General features: G+C 42.3%; 2 protein-coding genes across 2 annotated transcripts; both read right to left on the bottom strand.

The window, feature by feature from the left end:
- Nucleotides 1-21,168, bottom strand: gtf2e1 (general transcription factor IIE, polypeptide 1, alpha). Its single transcript, XM_080412510.1, has 6 exons — nt 21,122-21,168; nt 19,232-19,558; nt 14,181-14,338; nt 11,585-11,786; nt 3,904-4,136; nt 1-2,201 (listed from the first exon to the last, which is right to left on the bottom strand). The coding sequence occupies exons 2-6, from the start codon at nt 19,519-19,521 to the stop codon at nt 1,726-1,728; spliced, it is 1,359 nt and encodes a 452-aa protein (XP_080268636.1). The 5' UTR covers nt 19,522-19,558; nt 21,122-21,168; the 3' UTR covers nt 1-1,725.
- LOC308105791 (leukocyte elastase inhibitor-like) lies at nt 8,505-9,662 on the bottom strand (the record flags this gene model as incomplete). The annotated part of the gene is made up of 1 exon (XM_080456718.1): nt 8,505-9,662. One exon carries the CDS (start codon nt 9,660-9,662, stop codon nt 8,505-8,507), a length of 1,158 nt encoding a protein of 385 aa, XP_080312844.1.
- Nucleotides 21,169-21,851: the final 683 nt, after the last annotated feature.

Below are 21,851 nucleotides of genomic sequence, written 5' to 3'. Positions count from 1 at the left end.
TTTAACCAACTCTATTTTGCAACAACTAGAGCGGGCGTGGACTAATGGTTCAAATTATGAAAATAAAATAAATGAAAAACAGTGAATTGGCACTTTGTGCACAAAACTGACTCCTTTCTAGTATGCCGACTTGAGAAAATACGTCATTCAAACCAAACACTTGAAACTAAACAGCGAGAGAATCTCTTCTCAAAACACTGTCTGATATATGCCTTAACCCATTAAGAACGGGAAAGCATCCGTCATTTTAGATTTAACCACAGAACCACAGATTTTAAACATTATCTTATACTTTGGCTAGTAAAAAAATAGCAGATATACAAGTTCATAGCACAGCACTCGGTGCAGCGCTATGAGCTTGTAAATCTGCAAAAAAAATACAAATCATGAACATTTGTGCAAATCTTATTTTTTTTAAAGCAAACATTTGTAACTCAAATCTTTGCTTCTGGGGGTTCTACAAATGTCTTCTAAATCCTCACAGTTTTTTTTTTTTTATTATGTTGCTACATCAGTGGTGCTCTTTCATGTCAAGGACCCCCAAAATTATATGTTTTTGTCCGCCGACCTCCATCAAAATATGTTGTTCCAGGGACCCCCAGAAGCAAAGATTTGAGTTAAAAATGTTGTTTAAAAAAATACATGTATTCGAAGATTTGCACAAATGTTCAAGATTTTTCAAAAATAGCAGATCTACAAGCTCATAGTGCCGTGCTATGAGCTTTCTAGATCTGCTATTTTTGAATAGCCAAAGTATAAGATAATGGTTATAGCTCAAATCTAAAATGACACAGATGCGTTCCCGGATTGAATGATTTGAAATATCATGGAATAGGGGCATCCGGGTGGCTCAGGGGTACAGTCCCTGCTCTTCACCGTGGAGACTGGGGTTCATAACCTCCACAGTGCCTCTGGCATGGCCGGGCGCTCCAACCAAAACAACTTGCAGAGTTTGTGGGTGGGAAGCCAGCAGGGAAGGCCGTTCTCTGTGACTGTACTGGCGGTAACCAGAGGAGGGAGTGGGCACCTGAACATTGTGGGCAACTCAATGTTAAATTGGTTATTTAAAAAATAAATAAAGAATTTGGAAAATGGTCTTAAGTAATACAAAGTATACATGATTTGAACATGCTTGACATTTAAGGCCTACATTGCTACAAATTGTCATTTTGGGGAAAAACAAGAAGTTGATGTGTCAATTCAGGGCTGATAATGACAATGCAATTTTCAAATCCTGTATACTTTACATTATTTCAGCTAAATAAATCAAACCACTTTAACCCTATTTTATACTTTAGACTAGTACTCAAACACCTTGAAAATTGTGGAATACTTTTGAAAAACACCAATCTTTAATGGGGTTCGCTGGCTCAATACATTTTCAGATGGGGGTCTGTGGTCAAAATCATACATGCGAATTTGGGGGTCCTTGACATAGGGGTCAGCAGAGACAGGGACAATACAGGGAATTGGCTTAATGACTAAATTGGGACGACAATGGGGGGGAAAGTAAAATAAAAATCACGGTGTATAGAGCTGACTCTGTAAATACATGACAGTGTAACATTATATTTTCCTCTTGAAGAGTCACGTCCTGCTTAGGCAGAACCAGAGACGGAGAGGTAATGAGAGATTGTGAATTTGGTCCTCCCTGACTGTGACAACAGTGTGTGTGTGTGTGTTTGTGCGCGCGCGCGCGCATGTGTGCGTGTGTGTGTGTGCCATTCAACAGTACATGGCCTCGTAGATGTTCTGGCCCATCTTGATGTAGGCCTCCTTCTCCTGCGCGCTCATCTGCTCCACCAGCTCGGGCCTCTGGCCCACCTCCTGGTAGGAGTAGGGCCGCCCCGCCACCATCACCGTGGGCTCCTCGTCCCCCACCTCCTCAAACTCGTCGTCATCCTCGTCTTCCTCCATCACCTCCGCCGCTCCTCCTCCTCCTCCTCTGCGCTGGGCGGCGGTGGGAGGGGCCTTGGGGGAGTCGTCGTCCGACTCGCTGGTGTCGCTCTCTGAGTTGCTGGCGTTGCCGGAGGCCAGCGCCCTGGCGGCAGCCGCGCTGGCGGCTCCGCCTCCTCCTCCTCCCCCGGCCGCGGCGCCGCTCCTCTTCTCGTGGATGAGGAGGGCGCGCATCACCTCCTCGTTCTCGTCCGACTGGCCGTGGGCGCCGGCACCGTCCAGGGCTCCGGGCACCATCTCTGCCGCTGTGGGAGAGGGACACAATCGGACACGTGTCAAAGATACCGTGTCGCTCGCTGTCGGCCGGAAACCTTCTCGCATGGATTCAAGCTAAATAAGATCTCACGACTGAAAATGTTCGTTGGACCAAGTCCTAATTCACCATTAGTGAAACATTATGAAAGGAGCTCCCCCCCACACTAGCACTGATTCCTAAACAATTAACCCAATATGTAAAATGATGATGTTTCAGTAATATTGTTCCTGCTGCTCTACATACTGCCAACCAGGTGAAGAAACCACAGACTGAGCCTTTAACCTTTCCTTTTCTATGAAATGTCTGAAACCTTTTTATTTTATGGAAGACGATTCTGAACATATTGCTAGTTTGACCACTTCAAATGTTCTAATCTTAAAATAATAACCGAAAATAGCCTATCTAGCGATGCATTGAGAGCTTGTAAATCGGCTATTTATACTGCGCAACATGCTTCCATAGAAGCAGCGCTGGCTTCTATGGAATCCAAATGATCCATCCATGTCGTGAGCCCGAGACGGTTGCCTCCCACAATTTTCGAATGCTTCCGTCAACCAGTCCGGAGCAGTGTTGATTTTGACAGCAAATTTAGATTTTGTTAAAAAATGTTGTCTTTTGAATAAAATGCCATTTAGGTTTAGTCATATTTTAGTCATCTGAAATGTTTTGGTTTTTGTCTAGTTTTAGTCGACTAAATGTCATATTATAGTTGACTAAATCTACAGTTGATTTAGTCGACTAAAATGTATTTTGGCTGGCTTTGATGGCGTCGTAATGGCTGATTTTACACTTGGTTGCATGCTGAAAATAGACGATATACAAGCTCACAGATCTGCTATTTTCAGAGCACAACACCCGAGCGCAACCAAACATAAAATGACTTGTCTTTTAATTCTACTGGATCTCTTCTCCATTAGTTCCTCCTTAACATTTTAGTCTAGTTTTTATTTGTTGACGAAATTGTCAATATATTTATTGACAATTAGTCGAAGCATATATAGCTTGCTGCTCATCAGAAATGGGAATCCATTTCTTTTTTTTTATATATATATATATATATATATATATATATATATATATATATACGCAATTTATTTTAAAGCCAATGCTATTCAAAAATAGCAGATCTACAAGCTCATAACTATGTGCTTGTATACCTGCTAGTTTTGAAAAAAAAAAAAAAAAAAAGAGAAACTGTGTGCAAATCTTTGAATATATATATACATTTTTAACTCAAATCTTTGCTTCTTATCTGGGGTCCCTGGAACAAAATATTTTGAGATGGGGGTCTGCAGCCAAATACATGGCTGTATGGGGGTCCTTGACAGTTTGAGAACCACTGATAATTATAGCAACATAGTTTTTTTCAAAAAAACGTAGGATTTAGAAGACATGATTTGTAGAATCCACAGAAGCAAAGATTTGAGTTAAAATATTCTCTTAAAAAAAAAAAAAAAATTATATATATATATATATAGGATTTGCACACATCTTCACGAAAAAAATTGCAGATCTACAAGTTCATAGTGCGGCACTCAGTGCCGCGCTATGAACATGTATATCTGCAATCTTTTGAATAGCCAAACAAATCTTAAAATGACACACAGATGCGTTCCCGGTATTGATGGGTTAAGAGGGAGATAAGCAACAGCACTGTGCGTCGGCGCAAAGCAAAAAGCAGAAGTCCTCACGGTTGCTGAGGGGGTCCGGCTCGCTGTAGGCTCCCTGCACGGTGCTCTGGGTGAGCCACACCGGCCTCTCCTTGGGAGCCTTGCCCTCGCTGGCCTGCTTGCGCTGGTCCTCCTGCTCCACCATGCTGATCTCCACGTTCTGGGTGTAGAGGTCGGCGTAGGACGAGCCCTTGCTGGACCAGGCCTCGCGGTGTGGTCCCAGTGCCCCGGCGGCCGCTAGAGCGCGCTCACGGCTGGACACAGAGAGAGAGAGACAGAGAGGTAAGAGGTTTGTGAGACACTGCAGTAGGAACTGTTTCCCAAACACTGGGCTCAGTGTCCGAACTCATTCGTGGGTCACGGGCACATTTGTATGGGTCAGTAAATATCGCTTTATTTATTGTTTCCTACGTTTTGTTTTTAATTATTATTATTTCAAAACAGTGGAGAAAAAATATATAAAGAAATTCCTTAAATTAGAAAACAAATGTTTAAGAAGTAGTGAAAATAGCCGACTTAAAGGTCACAAGCTTTTTCTATTAAAATATTTTTTGACAATTTGCTCCTCTAATGACGTGGCCTAAATGAGTGGTGCTGAGAGTGTGGTGCATGCACAAGCATGCGTTGGTGTTGAATACCGTCTCTCTGCAGGAATAACTGTGACAAGATGTTGCAGTTAGTATTGTTTCCCGTTTGATTTCGAGCACTGTGATCCGACTAGAAGACAACATTTGGTCTGATCTAATACAGCCGTATTAGAGGCTTAGCAGAAGGTAATTAAATAATAACCCATTCCAAATTCATTCCGCATGTATTTTACCTTGCAGTGATTGCACCTTGTGCCTGTGAAGTTATTTAGTCTTCCCTGGAGTATGTCTAGAATGATTCCAATAAATAACTGAATGCGTTTTATTAATTTCTGTGAATTTGCTGTTCTGTACTGTACATCAATATGAAAAGGGATTTGGTGAAATTCAAATCAGATGAACCACTTTTTCTTATCGGAATAAACTAGAACTCGTCTCTCCTTCCCTTGTCATCTTTTTCGATAGTGGGCAACTGGCGGCCCCCACCTTCACTTAATGCGGCCCACAGGTTAATATGGGAATACTGATATATTATTGATTTCAGCTGTTACAATTCCAAACATGCAACATTCCTATATTAGTAGCTTAATGACTAGTATTACAATTCTATTCTCTTTTTTATGTCCAATGGATTTGTATTTAAGTTCATAAAGTTAACATAATTATAACTAAATGCATTTGAAATTAAATAAATAAAAAATACTTTTCAGGATTCCAATTCCAAAATAGCAAAAGTAGCAGATCTACAAGCTCAAAACGCGTCGCACTGCGACGCGTTTTGAGCTTGTAGATCGGCTACTTTTGCTACTTTTGTGTGACATAGAATGGCGAAGTACGGCATTAATTCACAAAAAAAGCAAAGAATACAGAGATAAGAGGTGTCTGCCCGACAGTATATGCAATGTGGCCCTCTGGAGTGAGTGTGGAAATATAGTGGCCCTCTCCATCATCAAAGTTGCACACCCCTGCGATAGATGCTAGTTGACTATGCAGAAATACAGTATGTTAGTTACTTGTCCACATGTTTTCATTATTTAGATCTGTTTTTTCTTGACCAAGAAAAACATTTTAGATGTCGTATAGACGGGTTTCCTGTTTGTAAACATGAGAGGATATGCGCGCGCAGTGGAGGGGTGAGCCTATAGAGGGCGCTATTACCAGCAGCAGCTCTGGTCAAATCTACATTCATAAAATAAATGGTCTTCACATTCAATAAAAATGTGATTTGTCGGAAGTTGGATCTGTTCGTCTTTTATTTGTATACAATAGCAGCATTATGCCTATAATAGCAGCATTATGCCTATCTAACTCCCAAACACAACAACAGAGTGAAGGGCACTTCCGGGTTGGTTCTACCCCGGGCATGCGCAGATTGCGCATTCTGCTCTGTGATGACGTCGCGCGGAAACCTGTGTATAGGATGTTGTTTAGACTGATGCCTGGTGTGATGTTTACCTGGCTTTTACCTTGTTTCTTTGAGGCACTATCTTGTTATCTTTGCACTCTACTTATGTGACTGTTGACCTATTGACCTTGTTTACTGACTAGGGTTCATTCTTTGCTCACTCTGATCTTGTACTTGTAAGTCGCTCTAGAGAAGAGCACCTGCTAAATAAATGCCTACAGTCTTTTAGGAAAGCAACACCACTCCACCACGAAGCATAAATTAAGAATTCCCCACATTTTGAAAATTTAAAGTTTTTATGACGTAGCTCTGTAGGAGGGGAGCCATCTAGAAATGGGTCTACCTGTGTATGTGTCTGTTTGTCCAGGCTAATCTCGCAAAACCGCCAGAACAATCAATGCCATATTTCTTACGAACACTGCCAGTAGGCCAAGGAAGTACCCGCATGCATTTTATTTGATTCTATTTTCTCACATATTTTGTCTATTTAAAATAAAAAGGGTCCGGTGGTGCTATATTTCTGTAACGCCACAAGATAGAGGCAGTACAAAGTCTTTAACACATGTAGTCTTTGTTGCGAAGGTGGGGGGGGAGAGTCAGCGCACTGAAGTCAAGGCACAGACTACTGTGTTGTTGACGGACAACGGATGCACGCTTATGAGAAACAACAAAAATAAAACCTGGCAAAACAGTTGCGTGCATTAGCGCAAGATGAGGATAAAGGAAACATTCAGTCTAAATGTCCAGTTTGCTAATTCACAACTACTACTAGGCTACTACTTTTGTATTTCAAACTTTACATTTCTCTAAATATTATAAACTTTCACGACAGCCTAAGTACAAACATCATCTATGAAAAGGCTACCATAGGCTACAGTGAAGTCGGACTGAATACTGACTGTTTTTTCTTTTTTTACTCTTGGTGTGGGGATTATCTTTGGCACAGTAGTAGTGAATTAGCAAACTGGATATTTAGACTGAATGTTTCCTTTATCCTCATCTTGCGCTAATGCACGCAGCTGTTTTGCCAGGTTTTATTTTTGTTGTTTCTCATAAGCGTGCATCCGTTGTCCGTCAACAACACAGTAGTCTGTGCCTTGACTTCAGTGCACTGACTCTCTCCCCCCCGCCCCCTTGCGCTTCAACTTCACAGGAAAAGGCCCTTCGCGTCTTTGTCATGCACAACACAGTCAAATTGGATATGTTTATATCCAATACATTTTATGTTTATATTTATTTATTTAATTATTTTTGCTGCTTAAGGTTTCAGGTTTGCATATGGTATGTGATTATCACATGTCCACCGTCTTCCTTCCTATGTTCAAGGGCTTTTGGGGAGAAACGAAACTTGGAAGTCACTTCAGTGATATGGTGGATGTCTTTTGCGCGTCCAGTTATGGAGGATTTCTAATCGGGTTGAGGGTTTAACCCGATTAGAAGTGTCCATGTGAACGCAGCATCCACCACCATAACAGCCTTACTGGTTACATAACATCCTATGGTGGAAACCCCGGGTTCCTCCTGTGAAACAGTCAACATTCATCTGTTTTGTATCTTTGAGTGATGAATTAAAATCCCATCGGAAGGTCATCATAATGGCTATCATGCTGTTCATCTGGATAACTGGTTTATTTACCACCATCTGCTTTGGCAAACTTTGTATACACACTCCCAGGAGGCCGTACGTTGCACGATCAATATACATTTTTCCTCCATTTCTTGGATCATGATGCAACTCCTCATATAGGCCACACCCATTTCTGCCTGGCTAGATCTTCCATTTTGTATTTTGTCCAAAACACACTTTTTGCTACTACTCCTACAGACCAGTAGTTACAACTAGTTCTCAAATACTGCCCGAACCCGACCCTACACGACCCGATGTTTGCAGTGCGGGAAGAAAATGTATAATAATTAGATTAGTAGAACATTTTAAAATAACAAAATTAAATATAAAATAGACTCAACTGGCCCTAGCGGCCGAACGGTAAGGCCGACGGACATGGCAGTGGATGCGTTGGATGCAGCTCAAAGTGCACTTTACTAAGGTATCTTGTTCAGGTTATTAGCCCTAGCCCGTGTTAATAAAAATGGCCAAAACTCAAACATCAAAAAATGGCGAAAGTGGCAGTTTTCAGGATGTTTTGGCCATTATCTCTGGAATGGAAGGTCCAATCTGCTCAGTTCAAAGCTTGTTGGGTGCGAGACTTTGGGTTTTCTGGCTTAAAATTAGGGTAATTGATCAGGCCGGCTCAGTTAGGGCACAGTCATGGCAAGGCCTTAATTTCCAGGCTCGTTGAGAACTCTAGTTACAACCCATTGGCTGTGACTGGCTTTCAAAGTTTTCTATATGGGACTGAGTCTTTTTCTGGTTATCCAAGTCTCTCTTGAGAATGACACCTCAGGTCCCAGTGAGATTACCTGTATACAAATAAAGTAAAAAAATATAATCTACCCCTAATTTGGGTCCCACATTGAGAGGCCTCTAAACAATGCAGAGGCAAGGGAAAATTCACTTACACCATAGGGGGCGTGACAATGCTACAATTTTCAGTGTTTGTAGCAGGAACATTTTGAGTGAGCATGCAAAACAGTAAACTATCTGTAGTTCAGGTACCCAGGACCCCAACTCAAGGAGGGGAGCAGTATCGACCTTCAAAGAGGATGCTCATGGTGGGGTTGTGTCGGATGAAGAAGAGGAAGGGATGGTCAGCAACGAAGCGAGCAGGACGAGACAGAAACTGCAAAACGGCAGCAGTGGCGGCAGCTGCCTCAGTACCCTCCTCGTTCACTTCCACAAAGGCCTTGTGCACCACCTTCTTAAGCACCAGGTTATTGGCTGGAGACATGCCGGAGAAGTCACTCAGTAAGACGTCAAAGGCGTCCACCATGCCCATCTTGATCAAGATGTCTTTCATGTCATATGTCTCCTCCATCTTGAAACGAGGCAGGCCAAGCTCAACCTCCATCTGATTCATCATGCTTGGATTGGTCCAGTCCATAAACTTTTCATAGGTTAGCTTCTTTTCTAGCTTCTCCAGGCCTGTCGTATTGTCCTCCATCTTAACGGGCAGAAAGACAAGCATGCTGAGGTCTTTTCCCATGTAAGGCAGCTCCAGGACCATACAGTTGACCTCACGAATGAAGGCATGAGGGAACGCAGCCTCCTGGTACATCATCTTCACAGGCTTGCTTTCAGTCTTGCTGAGTCTGAACTGTTCATCCCTGGTTCTGTCCTCATGGAACAACTTGTCCCACTTGGCTTTAAAGTAGATGGCATTGACTAACACCAGTCTGGTATCTCCATCCACCACGCCAGGGGCAAGCAAGTCCTTGATTTTATCTTGTGTCTGTTTCTCCACCCAGCTGTTCATGTTCAGCCTGGCTCCTTCTGCGTTGCCAATGAAGTCCACAGGCTCCAGCTGTGCATCATAGTGTTTTCTGGTGGCACTTAAGAAATCCTCAACAAACTGGTAGGACTGCTCTCCATAGAGGCGGTTGGCCAGGCTGAGGGCGTAGGACTTCCCTGACTTGTTCAGGTCACTCATAAGCTTAGAAAAGTCCATGTGGACGTCATCCTTAAAGTGCAAGACCTCTGACATCTGTGTGGCTGTGTTGCCACGGGCCCCCAGCAGCACCATGGCCAGAGCAGAGGAGATGCTGAGAGGAGAGTAGAACACATTGCCAGTGTTGTTATCCTCCGACAGCTGTTTGAACAGAGTCAGGGAAAAAGTGTTGATGGCCACTGCCAGGGGGGTTGGTGGCATTGTGATCAGTGTGCTAACCATGTTACAACTCACACAAAGTAGTATTACAACTTTAAAAATGTTTAACTTCATGTTTGTAATAAACACTTAAAACCAGTTGACTGTAACCTCTGTTTGCTTTAGGGGTGTCCAGGAAGAAATTAACCAGTGAATACTTGACAATACAATCCTGGAATGAGTATTGTTTGACTAACAGAAGAATATAGTTCATCCAGGTACAACTTCTACTTTAACGTTTCCTCCGATAAGAAATGAAATTGGTTGCTACTGCTCTCAATAATGCAGTGCGTTCCGGTTTTAAGCTGCTGTTCCTTGACACTTGCATCATCACTATGATGTCAGCCATGCTCAAAAACAGGGTTTTGTGTCAGTCTTGCCCAAACAAGGGGTTCTATGACATCAGACTAGCCTCTAGGGTTGTCAAAAGTATCCATACTTTGATGCGTTTTTGATACCACATGTGTAAAACAATGCAATTTCTGTTCTTGATACATTTGACAGAATGAAAGACATTGACTGACGGTCAGTTTCTCAACCAAAGGCTGCACACATGAAACATCTACTGATCCTAGACCTGTATGTATCACGTTGCAATCACTGGTGGTGGCAAAGGAACAGAGAATTGCTGCAGTTGCGTATGTTCGAGTGGATGTAAACAATGTACATACACATCCAACAAGAGGCGATGTAAGTGATACATTATCTTTCGACAAGCCGGAAGGCAGAGATGATGTTTTCACCCCTGTTCCCCCGTATGTGTGTCTGTCAAATTGGCCTCATGGTGGCACTATATCAGGCCAGGTTTTCGAGTGTGTTATTACAATAACTAATGAAGGGGTTTTAATATCAATCTATTAATTCCAGCATTCACTGTACACACTTGGTGGGTGTATTGCTGAGGACCCAAGAAAGTGCAGATGAGCGGTTCGGTTCTCAATGCCGCAAGCAGCCATACTGTGGTTCTTGACAATGCTATGAGCAGCAATTCAGAGTGCCAAATAATCTGTCCATTCTGATTGGCCACATACTGTATTCTTAACGGGCACAGACTCTGAATGGCCCTGCCCAGAACGGCCAGTGCACTAGTTTAATTGAAATGCTGAGAATGAAATACTGCCACTTCACTCCAAGAGGTGGTTTACAGCAGTACATGAAGTCTTTTTTTAAGTGGGTGCAGTTAAAGTATGTCTACCTGTCACACCTCAGACACAGTGGTAAAGGTTATCACCTTACACTTACATGTACTTGATATACTGACCAAGACTGACCCGGTAAAATGCACACACAATCTCTCCATCACACAAACACACATTCACTCTTAGTCTTATCTTAAATCTGCAGCCCATCCATTGAGGCCTAACGACCCCCTGCTTACCATGCTGTAACCCCCCTCAACCCTCCAGCCAGCTACCATACCAACCAGCCAGCGGAGCGGGGCTTTGAGATGAGCACAGAGCCCTGTGTCAGTTCTGGATCTGTCTGGTAAAGACACCTGCTGTCTCACCATAGGGACCAGGGTGGAAATAGAGAGTGAGTGTGTGTGTGTGTGTGTGTGTGTGTGTGTGTGTGTGTGTGTGTGTGTGTGTGTGTGTGTGTGTGTGTGTGTGTGTGTGTGTGTGTGTGTGTGTGTGTGTGTGTGTGTGTTTTATCATTAATTTTAAAATGAATGGGACCATAATTTACTAAACACATATTATGATTTCAAAAATACTTTAAACTAGCGATCGAAAACAAAGTGTTTATGAAAAGGTTTACTAAGGTAAAGAAAATCAAGTGTAAAGTTCGCCGAAAACCTCATTGACTATTGAGATTATAATGTATTGCAAACGGTAAAATAGCGGGGCCATTAATAGGAACAGCAGGCTGAACGAGAACTGGAAGTGAGCTTCAATTCCAGTGAAGTGCGCACACGCGCACACACACACACACACACACACACACACCTCTGTTTGAGGGCAGGGATCTCGCCAGGCTCGGGCTCCAGCAGGTCCTGTGACAGATTGATGTCCTCGGTCTCGCGGAGCAGCAGGTAGATGGGTTCTATCTGCTCGTTGAAGCGGGCCACCAGGGTCCTGGCGTCCTTCTTGGGCACCGCAGACTCGTCCTCCTCCACCTCCGTCTGACAGAACGTACAGCGGAACGTCGCTGAGGGAGGAGACAGGGGACACACACTGATGAGCTTGAGTCTGTGTCTGTGTGTCTGTGTGTCTGTGTGTGTGTGTGTGTGTGTGTGTGTCTCTCTCTGTCTGTCTGTCGGTCTGCCTGTGTGTGCCTGAGGATTAATTGTCACACTAATAGTTGGGATTCACGATTTAATTGTGTTCTTGGCATTGAACATTGGAACATATAAATAAAAAATACACTTCGGTTTGCCTTTTAGGCTTTGTAATAAAGCCTAACCCTAAACCATTGCACAGGGCAGATATGACAAATAAGTGAAATATGCAAAGAAATGACTGACATTTATTAATTGTATCCTTAAAAAAAAAGGTACAAAAGTATTCATGACGTGTTGTAAGCTTGTAGATCGGCCAATTCAGCTTTGTTATATATGAAAATGCTTCAACATGGAAACGATTATGACTAAATAATTGCGATAATGTGATTATCACAAATAATTACGATTAGACGATGATGTAATAATTGTGACAGACCTGTGTGTGTGTGTGTGTGTGTGTGTGTGTGTGTGTGTGTGTGTGGGGCACAGGACAGAATCGGCGGCGGCCTGAATGACACTTTGTACAAAGGTCTTGCATGCCTAAAATAGCAAATCTATAAGGTTTTGTGACACATTGTACCCGTCCTGCTGTACTGTTTGCAATTTATTAATAACGTATTCAATCAAACAATCAAAAGACAATAATTGATAGTTGCAGCCGTAAGAGATTGGAAAGGTTGGAGACAGAGAGAGGGAGAGAGAGAGAAAGACTAGAGAGAGAGTAAAAAAGCTCAGAAACGCTGGCACTGGCTGACTTAATTAAATAATTAATTCTGGCACTCAATGAATTAACATGTTGTTGTTGAATATTGCATGGTTTGGCATGGGCCGATAAAACCCTGGATGTGAACACACCTTCACTTCAGCTCCCTGCCAAAACCACACTGTTTACAGGCACAAACAACAACACACACATTCTTAAAGCTTTTTTCAGGATCAGGATTTTTCAGATTTTCAGGACTTTCTTAAAGCTTCTGTACACAAATTGGTACATTTGGTTGCATTTACACACTGAGAGTTAAATTACCTTTTAAATAGACTCAATTGAGTCTACTACTGAGCAGCCACCCGGTCATCAAATTATTATAGTGTTAATAAGTAATAATTTTAAATGTTTTGGTAGTTCATGATTTGTCCCAATTCTCAAGAATGGGTGATCTAAAAAAGTGAGCAAAAATCTAAAATGACACAGATGCTTTACCGGTTTTAATGGGTTAAATAAATTCGCTGAAATCTACAAGCTCGGTGGTCTGGGTGGGACTGTCCAAAATCTGTATCGGCATCGGACTAAACCATCTGGCATCGGTCGGGCTCTACCAATTAGATATGTTAGGTGACCATCCACTTCTTAGAATTACTCAAAACACAGCCAAGCCTGCGCCCTAACCAGAGACTGTATAACAATATGTAGACCCTCCAGAAAAACGCGGGCAAAAATCCTTGATTATGCGGGCTAAAACTCTTGATTAACTCTCTCAGTGCCAGACCCCGAGTTATCCCGAGTTTTAGGGTTATACCCTCAGTGCCAGAAAAAAATAGTTTTTTTTTTTTTAAAAGAAAAAGTGTTCAGAACCCAAGATATCATTATCTGAAGATTTGCAGCTCCATCCACTCTTTGTTTAACCTATAACTGAAAAAGGCTGTATCTCGCTTCCTAAGCACTTTTTTTTTACTTTGAAAAAAATAAAGAAAAAAGTTGGCATGGTTCGCAATAAAAAAAAAAATTCATTGGCACTGAGAGAGTTAACTCTTGAACTCTTGATGAAATATGCGGGTTTTTTTGCAATTTTATGCGGTGAAATTGCGGGAAGTTGCGAAAAATGCGTTACCCCCGCATAATTATGCGCCATTTTGATGATTATGCAGTAAATTCTGCGATCGCATAATCGCATTTTTCTGGAGGGTCTAAATATGGACTACGGGGACGTGACTGCAGCGTTTTCATTACTTGATATTGCCTATTTTTAGCATGTTCAAAATAAAGCTTTTCATTAATTCATTCATTCATTCATTCATTCACTTCCGCACTGTCAACAACGGAACCTTGCCGCCTGGTCCTAACTCAAGTCCCTTAACCACTCATATCCTCAAGAAACCTCATATCTCCATACACTTTTGATGTTTTAGTAAATGAATGGTACTTGATCACACTACAGCGTCACAAAGAAACGCGGCTCGAAGCGACACGTTTTGAGCTTGTAGATTTGCTACTTTTGCTCTTTTTGAATTTGAAATCTGAAAAGTAACAGTTCTGGACATATTAGGTTTCCAAAGTAAAAAAAAGTAGTTAAAGAAGTATTGTAATGTTATTTCTAATGTACCTGTCATGAGGTCAAACAGCTGGTTGGCCTCCAGATCCGTGAAGGTGGAGTAGCAGCAAGGACAGCGGAAGGAGGCGCGATTGGTGGAGTCTCGCTCGTCCGTCTCTATGCGCCGCCGCATGTGGTCCAGCTTGTATTTGACCACGTTGACTAACAGTCTGGGAGGGAGGGGGGGGGCACACATTTACAGGACTATTACAGACAATCCAATATTTCATATGGTGTAACAGAATAAGAAAGTGGTATTTCTCTAAAACTGACCGATGACAATAACAAAAGTTCTCTACTGAAAAGTCAGAAAACATAGTTTTTTTAGTGTGCCACCATGTTGTAATTGAATAATGACTTATGTCATGCATGAATCATAACAAATTCTAATATATGCTCTTTACAACTCCACCAAATGTGAATGTTTTTTTGTTCCAGGAATTAAAAGTTGTGCAGACTGTTCATTCTGCTTTTGTTTATGGCCGGATGTGGTTCTGTTTTATAATGCCATGCACACATAGCAATGTGTGCTGTGACTGGTCTACAATGGGTTTGTACAGGAAGGAGGCTTGTCTGATAAAATGAATATCAAATATCTAAATAGGAATCAAGCAACTTAAAAACTGTCCGGGGTGCTCCCAAAAGCCTGAGTAGACGATAAAATGACCCAGTTTGTATTTGAAAGTGAAATATCCCTTTAAGAGCCTTCTTGAAGTATAGTCTACTTGCCAGCCCATAGAGCCCCATTGTGAACCCGGAAATGTTGAGTACACCAAGGTTTTATGTTAGAAATGTTGAGTATGGGTCCCCAGCATGTAGAAACTGCCTGATGCTAACTTGGATATGTTGAGCAATTTTCAGAATTAGCGTAATTAGCTTTTATTAGCATAATCACCTTTATGGACAATATTTCAGAAATAGTCCCGGGCCTTAGGGATATTTTCGCGCTAATCAGTCTTAAATGCACCAAATTTGGCCCAGATGTAGCCCAGGGCATGCTCTAATGATTTAGCTAGGGCGACCTTTGGGGTCGCCATAGCGGCCAAATCCAAAATGTCCGCCATGTAAAACGGTTTTGGCTGTAACTTTTGAACCAGATGAGCTACAAATACAAACTTGGTGTCTATTTCATGTTTTTTGACCATTGCAAACACATTGGAATGCTTATCATTATGATTGGGTGTGTCTGGAACCCTAATTTGCATATTTCCAATATGGCGGCTATGTGAAAACATGAACTTTTGACAAACTTAGTGTCTATTTTATGGTTTTTAAGCATTAGAAATGCTCCGATTTTCTGATTGCATCCATCTAGAGCACTCTAATTTACTTATTACCAATATCAACACTATCCCCAAAAAGGTATTCAACATTTTCACCCAGAACACTTTTAGGAACAACCTTAATAAGCAACCTTTGTATGTTACACATATAATGTATTTGAAAGATAGAACAATGGAGTGCAGCACATTCCTATTGATATAGATAGGAGTATTTGAAACAATCTTACAATTAATGCACAAAAACTCGGTATGTGCATACTGCATACGTGGGCAGGGCGTATCAGTATAGTATAGGCATATATGGAGATCCGGTTGTCCAGAACCGCTGATCCAAACGATATGCCTCTCTCTGAAGGGGGGGGGGGGGGGGGGGGGGGGCGCAACTGTGGCAATCTTCCTGCATCGTCCCGGTGCCTAAGAAGAGTCGCACCTTGTGACTACAGGCCAGTGGCTCTGACATCAAAGAGCATGAAGACCTTTGAGCGTCTGGTACTGAATCAACTGAGACCGATGGTGAGTGAATACCTCAACCCCCTTCAGTTTGCATACCAAGCGGACATTTGATGATGCCATCATCTACATGCTAAACAGGGCATTCACACACATTGACACCCTGGGCAACACAGTCAGAATCATGTGTTTATACTTCAACACTATCCAGCCACAACTGCTTGCTGAGAAGCTTGCGTTGATGATGTGATCACGGCTTGGTGGCATGGATCAAAGACTACCTCTCGGGCAGACCGCAGTATGTGAGACTGCAGGGTTGTCAGTTGGAGGTGCTGGTGAACAACACGGCTGTCCCCAGGGCACAGTGCTGTCACCTTTCCTGTTCACCCTACACACATCTGACTTCCGATCAACTCCAAGACATGGCCCCTACAGAAGTTCTCAGATGACACTGCAGTGGTCAGCTGCATCTCAGGTGACAACACTGTTGAGCACGATAGCATGGCGAAGGACTTTGTGGACTGGAGCGAGGCAAGCCGCCTCCGGCCCAATGCTAGCAAGACAGAGGATGATGGTGGTGGACTATGGCACGACCAAGAGGGTACCTCCGGTCCCCAGCACCATAAATGCTGAGGTGGTGGAGATTTTAGCCAACTACAAGTTTCTAGGAGTGCACCTGAACAGGTTGTTGGACTGGTCTAACATACTCTAATGTAGGAGCAGGCTGTTCTTCCTGAGAAGACTCCGATGTTTTGGCGTGTGCAACAGGATGCTGTAAATGGCTGGTGAGGAAGGTGGGCTCCGTCGTGGGGACCTCACTGGAGGGGGTGGCTAAGGTGCGTACAGTGAGGAGGCTGGACGCCATCATGGCAAACACGTCCCTCTCCCTTCACAAGGATATAGTGGGGCATCCCGGGGTAGATTCACCTACCCCGGGTGGAACTGTTTGAGACTTGGCATGTCTTTTGTGCAGGTAGCTATGAGGATTTACAACGAGACACACGTTGGTCGCTCTGCCAGGTCAACTGTCTATAAAGAATACATCACATGGATGCACCTGGGACGTATCATCAGTGTTGTAGCCTGGGGTCATACGGTGTTTCGGGTCTCGCAACATACACCCTCGCCCAGGTGACCCAGCCGGGGTTGATCAAGCCCCAACTTACGTCCCAGGACCCACGGTCAGTCCTATAGGGAAAGACAGGGCCACTCAGTCCGCTTCTCCGGAACTACTCTGCCGGAACTCGAGGAGGCTCTGGCACGTGGAGGGACTAAGCTCTGTGGGTGGCCTCCTGGCCGGGCTCCTCCTTCGTCTCACCAGGTCCAGGACCTGAGCACTGTACCAGATCCGCTGCACCAGATCCGCTGCACCAGATCCGCTGCAACACCCCGATCCAAACATTTCCTTCTGGCGTAATGGTTCCTTGGGCCGGTTTGCTTGAATGGCCCTCCTAAAGGCCTCACCGTGGGTTTGTTGGGCTTCTTCCTCAAGGAAGACACAGGCTGGGGGCACTAACCCATACTGCTCCCGGTCATATAACTTGGAATAAAAGATGTACCAAGGACTCTGACCTCTAATTACACTTAGATAGTTATTGTACTGATTGCACTGTGGACACTTTGTCACTTTTCTTTGTATTGCAGTGATTGTACTGGTTGCACGGTTTGACAGGACACTGTAACCTGGTGTTATTGTTTTTTTTCTGCATAGTGCAGGATAGTTTGTACAGGTGTATACTTTTGTTCTTTAGAGATGGTGCATCTTATTGTTATGTCTTACCTTTGTATTGCTGTATACATTCCTTACTCTGTATCTGTAACTTTGTAACTCTGACTGCTGTGCTGCCTCTGGGTGACTGAAATTCCCCTGTGCGATCAATAAAGGTATCTATCTATCCATCCATTGTGCTCTGGACCCCTCATTGTTGGTGATGCATCCTCACATCCACATAATCAGGTGCTACTGTGAGATCCAGTGTTGCCTCCCAAGCTGCCCATGCACTCTTTTCCCATGGCCAAGGAAGGCTGATGTAGTATCACATCCTGCTAGCGCATGGAAGAGAGGAAAAGCCGGAGTTTGTTACACCTCATCATGTGGTTGTGAGGAACATTGAGGTTCTACACAACAAACCTTGTTTGTGGTGCCCACCCCCCCTTCACGCACCGCATTTCCATTTGTATTTGTATTGTTTAATATACTCTAGCCTACTGGCTTATTATCTGTATCAATAGGGATGTGCTCCACTCCATTTTTCTATTGTTTCAATAAAATTGTATGTGTAACATACATAGGTTGCTTTTTTTAGGTTGTTGATAGTGGTCATATTGGTAATAAGCTAATTAGAGTGTTCTAGATAGATTTAATCATTAATTGGAGCATTCCAATGTGTTTCTAATACTTAAAAAAAACATAAAACAGACACCAAGTTTGCCAAAAGTGTCAAAGGTTAAGTTATAACTCGTTTTCACATAGACACCATCTTGGAAATATGCATATTAGGGTTTCAGACACACCCAATCGTAATGATAAGCATTCCAATGTGTTTGCAATGGTCAGAAAACATGAAATAGACACCAAGTTTGTATTTGTAGCTCATCTGGTTCAAAAGTTACAGCCAAAACCGTTTTACATGGCGGCCATTTTGGATTTGGCCGCCCGCTCGGGCGCCCTAGCTAAATCATTAGAGCATGCCCTGGGCTACATCTGGGCCAAATTTGGTGCAATTAAGACTGATTAGCGAAATTAGACCCGGGACAATTGCTGAAATATTGGCCATATAGGTGATTATGCTAATAAAAGCTAATTATGCTAATTCTGAAAATTGCTCAACCTATGCAAGTTAGCATCCGGCAGTTTCCACATGCTGGGGACCCATACTCAACATTTCTAACATAAAACGTTGGTGTACTCAACATTTCCGGGTTCACATTCTGGCAAGTGGACTAGTATGTGAGCAGCACAATTCAATAAAGCATCTGTGAGGGGAGGTGCACACTAAATATTGCCAGCCACAACCAATTTCAAAAGCAAATGTCATTGTGATTCTCAGAAATAGCCTACAGTCCTATGTGCTTCATCTATACCCTCGCATCCCTGACCTGGGTCATAATAGGCGAACATTCTGTGAAAAATAGGTAAACATTCAATGAAAATAGCAGACCTACAAGCTCACAAAGCGTGGCTAAGATCGCCTATTTTCGGTGAAGACATTTGACGTACAGTAGAGCCAAAATGGAGGAAGCCAAACAGAGCCCTGGGGGGCCCCCCGGACCGGTCTCAACAAAGTACAGTTAAATCGTTCAAACAAATGAATCAAAACCCTACCATACCTGTAGTTGATGAAATAGTAATTGTGGCGAGTGGTCTTGCCATCCGGTGCGGTCTCCACCCGCATGCGGCACTTGACAAACTTGTCCCCCTTCAAGGTGTTGAGCACAGAGCGCAGCTGCTTGCGGTCGAACTTGAGTAGTTCCAGCATGTCCTCCTCGCGCACGCAGGGGTTGCGGATGAGCACGTCCAGTGCCAGGGCGTGCTCGACCCCGTAGAAACCCCGGACCACCTGCTTGGCGAGCCTCTTGAGTGACGCGGGGACCTCGGTCAGCAGCTCTGGTTCCGTCATGTTCTACTGATGACGGCAGCAAGCCACACACAGGTTGCTAGGGAGGGGATGAAATAAGAGATATTATGGACAAAATTAAATACCACAATGTTTTTGATCAAATACCTCGATAGCATTATTGTGACGATTTCATACTGTGATGATAATTTCACATTTCTATTTAATTAAACATTTTCAAAAACAGCAACAATAGCAGACCTACAAGCTCACAACCAGTCACATGAGATATTTTTGCTATTTCTGCATATAGATTTATTAAATGTATATTTTTCTTTTGTTCCCATTTTGTAAAGCAACTTAGAGTATTTATAAAAGCGCTATATAAATTGCAAGTATTATTATCATTATTGTCATTGTGATTAACCAGGAAAAGACAACACTTGCCATATCACAATAACAATGTTACAATATTACAATGACAATATCTAGCCCAGGGTTTCTCAAAGTGTGTGCCTGCCATACAATTCCTTTGTCTAAGTTTAAACATCAAGTACACATTTATTTTCAATCATTTCTAACCAAAAGGATATTTTTCTCAAGTCTCTAAGCCATCCAGGATACAAGTACTGAGACACTAAATATTTTAAGTGATCACAAAAGGAAATACAGAGTGAAAGTACAGTATGCTTCCAACTGTATGCACTCATTTTAACGGTGTGGTCACGATCATCATCTTATAATAATTGTAATCAATTACATCATTATAATGATATAATTGTAATCAATTATATCATTATAATGATAGGAAATAGTTATAGTATACTGATTTCATTTGCCATAAACATAAGTGCAAGAGTGTAGAGTAAGAATGTCATTTATGGATGCCTTGGATGAAAAAACTCTGTATAGGGGGTGCCCTGAGCCCAAAAACATTTGAGAACCACTGATCTAGCCTCAGTCTATCGATATGACAAAGCTATATTGCCCAGCCCTGAGGGTAGGTACAGTATCTGTATTTTCATATAACCTAAATTTATAGTCTAAAAAGGCTCATGTAAATGGTGCCTATCTATAGTATAAGATACCAACAGATTGAGAATGTGATATTAATTTTTCATCCATGTCACCCAACATTAGCTCTCTGGACAGTATGTAGGGTATAGACGCAACTAGACAATACATGTGATAAACTACACTGCATGGTGGCTGTATTGATTGATTGATTACTTTATTAACAGTTTGCAAAAAAGGTACAGTGGTGTACGATTATACAAATGGTGCTAAAAAGGATAACACAAAAACTCATGAAGGCTTATGTCCATGTGGTCTCACGTGATTCAATTCATCGAGACATTTAAAGACAAACAATAACAATAACAATAGTATCTGCAGTACGTTCTAAACCCTTATTAGACTATATTAACTATCTCACATTTATCAACGGACTGAGACACTGAGTGATTAAACACGTTACGTCACGTTAATAGCTAGCATAGCTAGCTAAAAAGCTAACCTTAAAAAAAGGAAATAAACTTAAAACTTTTAACGAGTACTCGCTACCGAACAAAACGTTAGCAGGCTTTACAGTTGTTTACCCAGTGACGAAGCAGTGAACACGACAGTTAGTCTAAAATAGTGTAAAGACACTCGCATTACTCACTCTGTGGATGTTTGTAAACTTCAGTGACTGAACTGCTAGTGGCTACCAGTGTGTACAGCCAGTGTTGCCAGATCCTGAGAAAAACAAGCAACTTGGTCTATGAAAAGAAGCCCAAAAGAAGCGATGAGAACTTTTAAACCCAATTTATTTACTTTATTTGAAAATAGCCATCAAATCTGCTATTTTCATATATAATATCTTGAAGACAGTGTGAAAAATTAGGGATATTTTTGAAACATTTTAACAACACCAATTTATTGTATAATGGCGCAAAATATTTTCAGATGGGTGTCTGCTGCTAGCCATGGTTTGTTGATTGGTGTACTTTATTTAGTAAGACTGAGAACAACATGGAAGTACAAATTCACAATACAAAGTCTACTAAACTGCAAGACTCATTAAGCACTGAGCTTGTTTAAGATGAGATCCCCATGCACACAAATCATGATGACATATAAGAGACAGACAGATCAACACACGAATAAACACACAGATAAACACACGGTTCACATGACGCTCGTCTGCCATGACAGTCATGTTTCAGGGCTAGGTGTCTGCGGACAAATACATATTAATTTGGGGGTCCTTGACATGAAAATGTTTGAGATCCACTGGTTTCAACAACATTAGGAAACAATCCCAAATAAGCAACTATACTTCAGAAAGAAGCCCAAAAACTGCAACCCGAAACCCAACTACCAATATTTTAAGTCGCTTACAAGAAGCGGCC

The sequence above is a fragment of the Gymnoscopelus braueri genome (assembly GCF_963280865.1).
Source record: "Gymnoscopelus braueri genome assembly, chromosome: 18".
In the NCBI taxonomy this organism is placed as follows: Eukaryota; Metazoa; Chordata; class Actinopteri; order Myctophiformes; family Myctophidae; genus Gymnoscopelus; species Gymnoscopelus braueri.
Note: the sequence above shows the minus strand (reverse complement) of the source record. Positions and strands in the feature narration are given on the sequence as shown.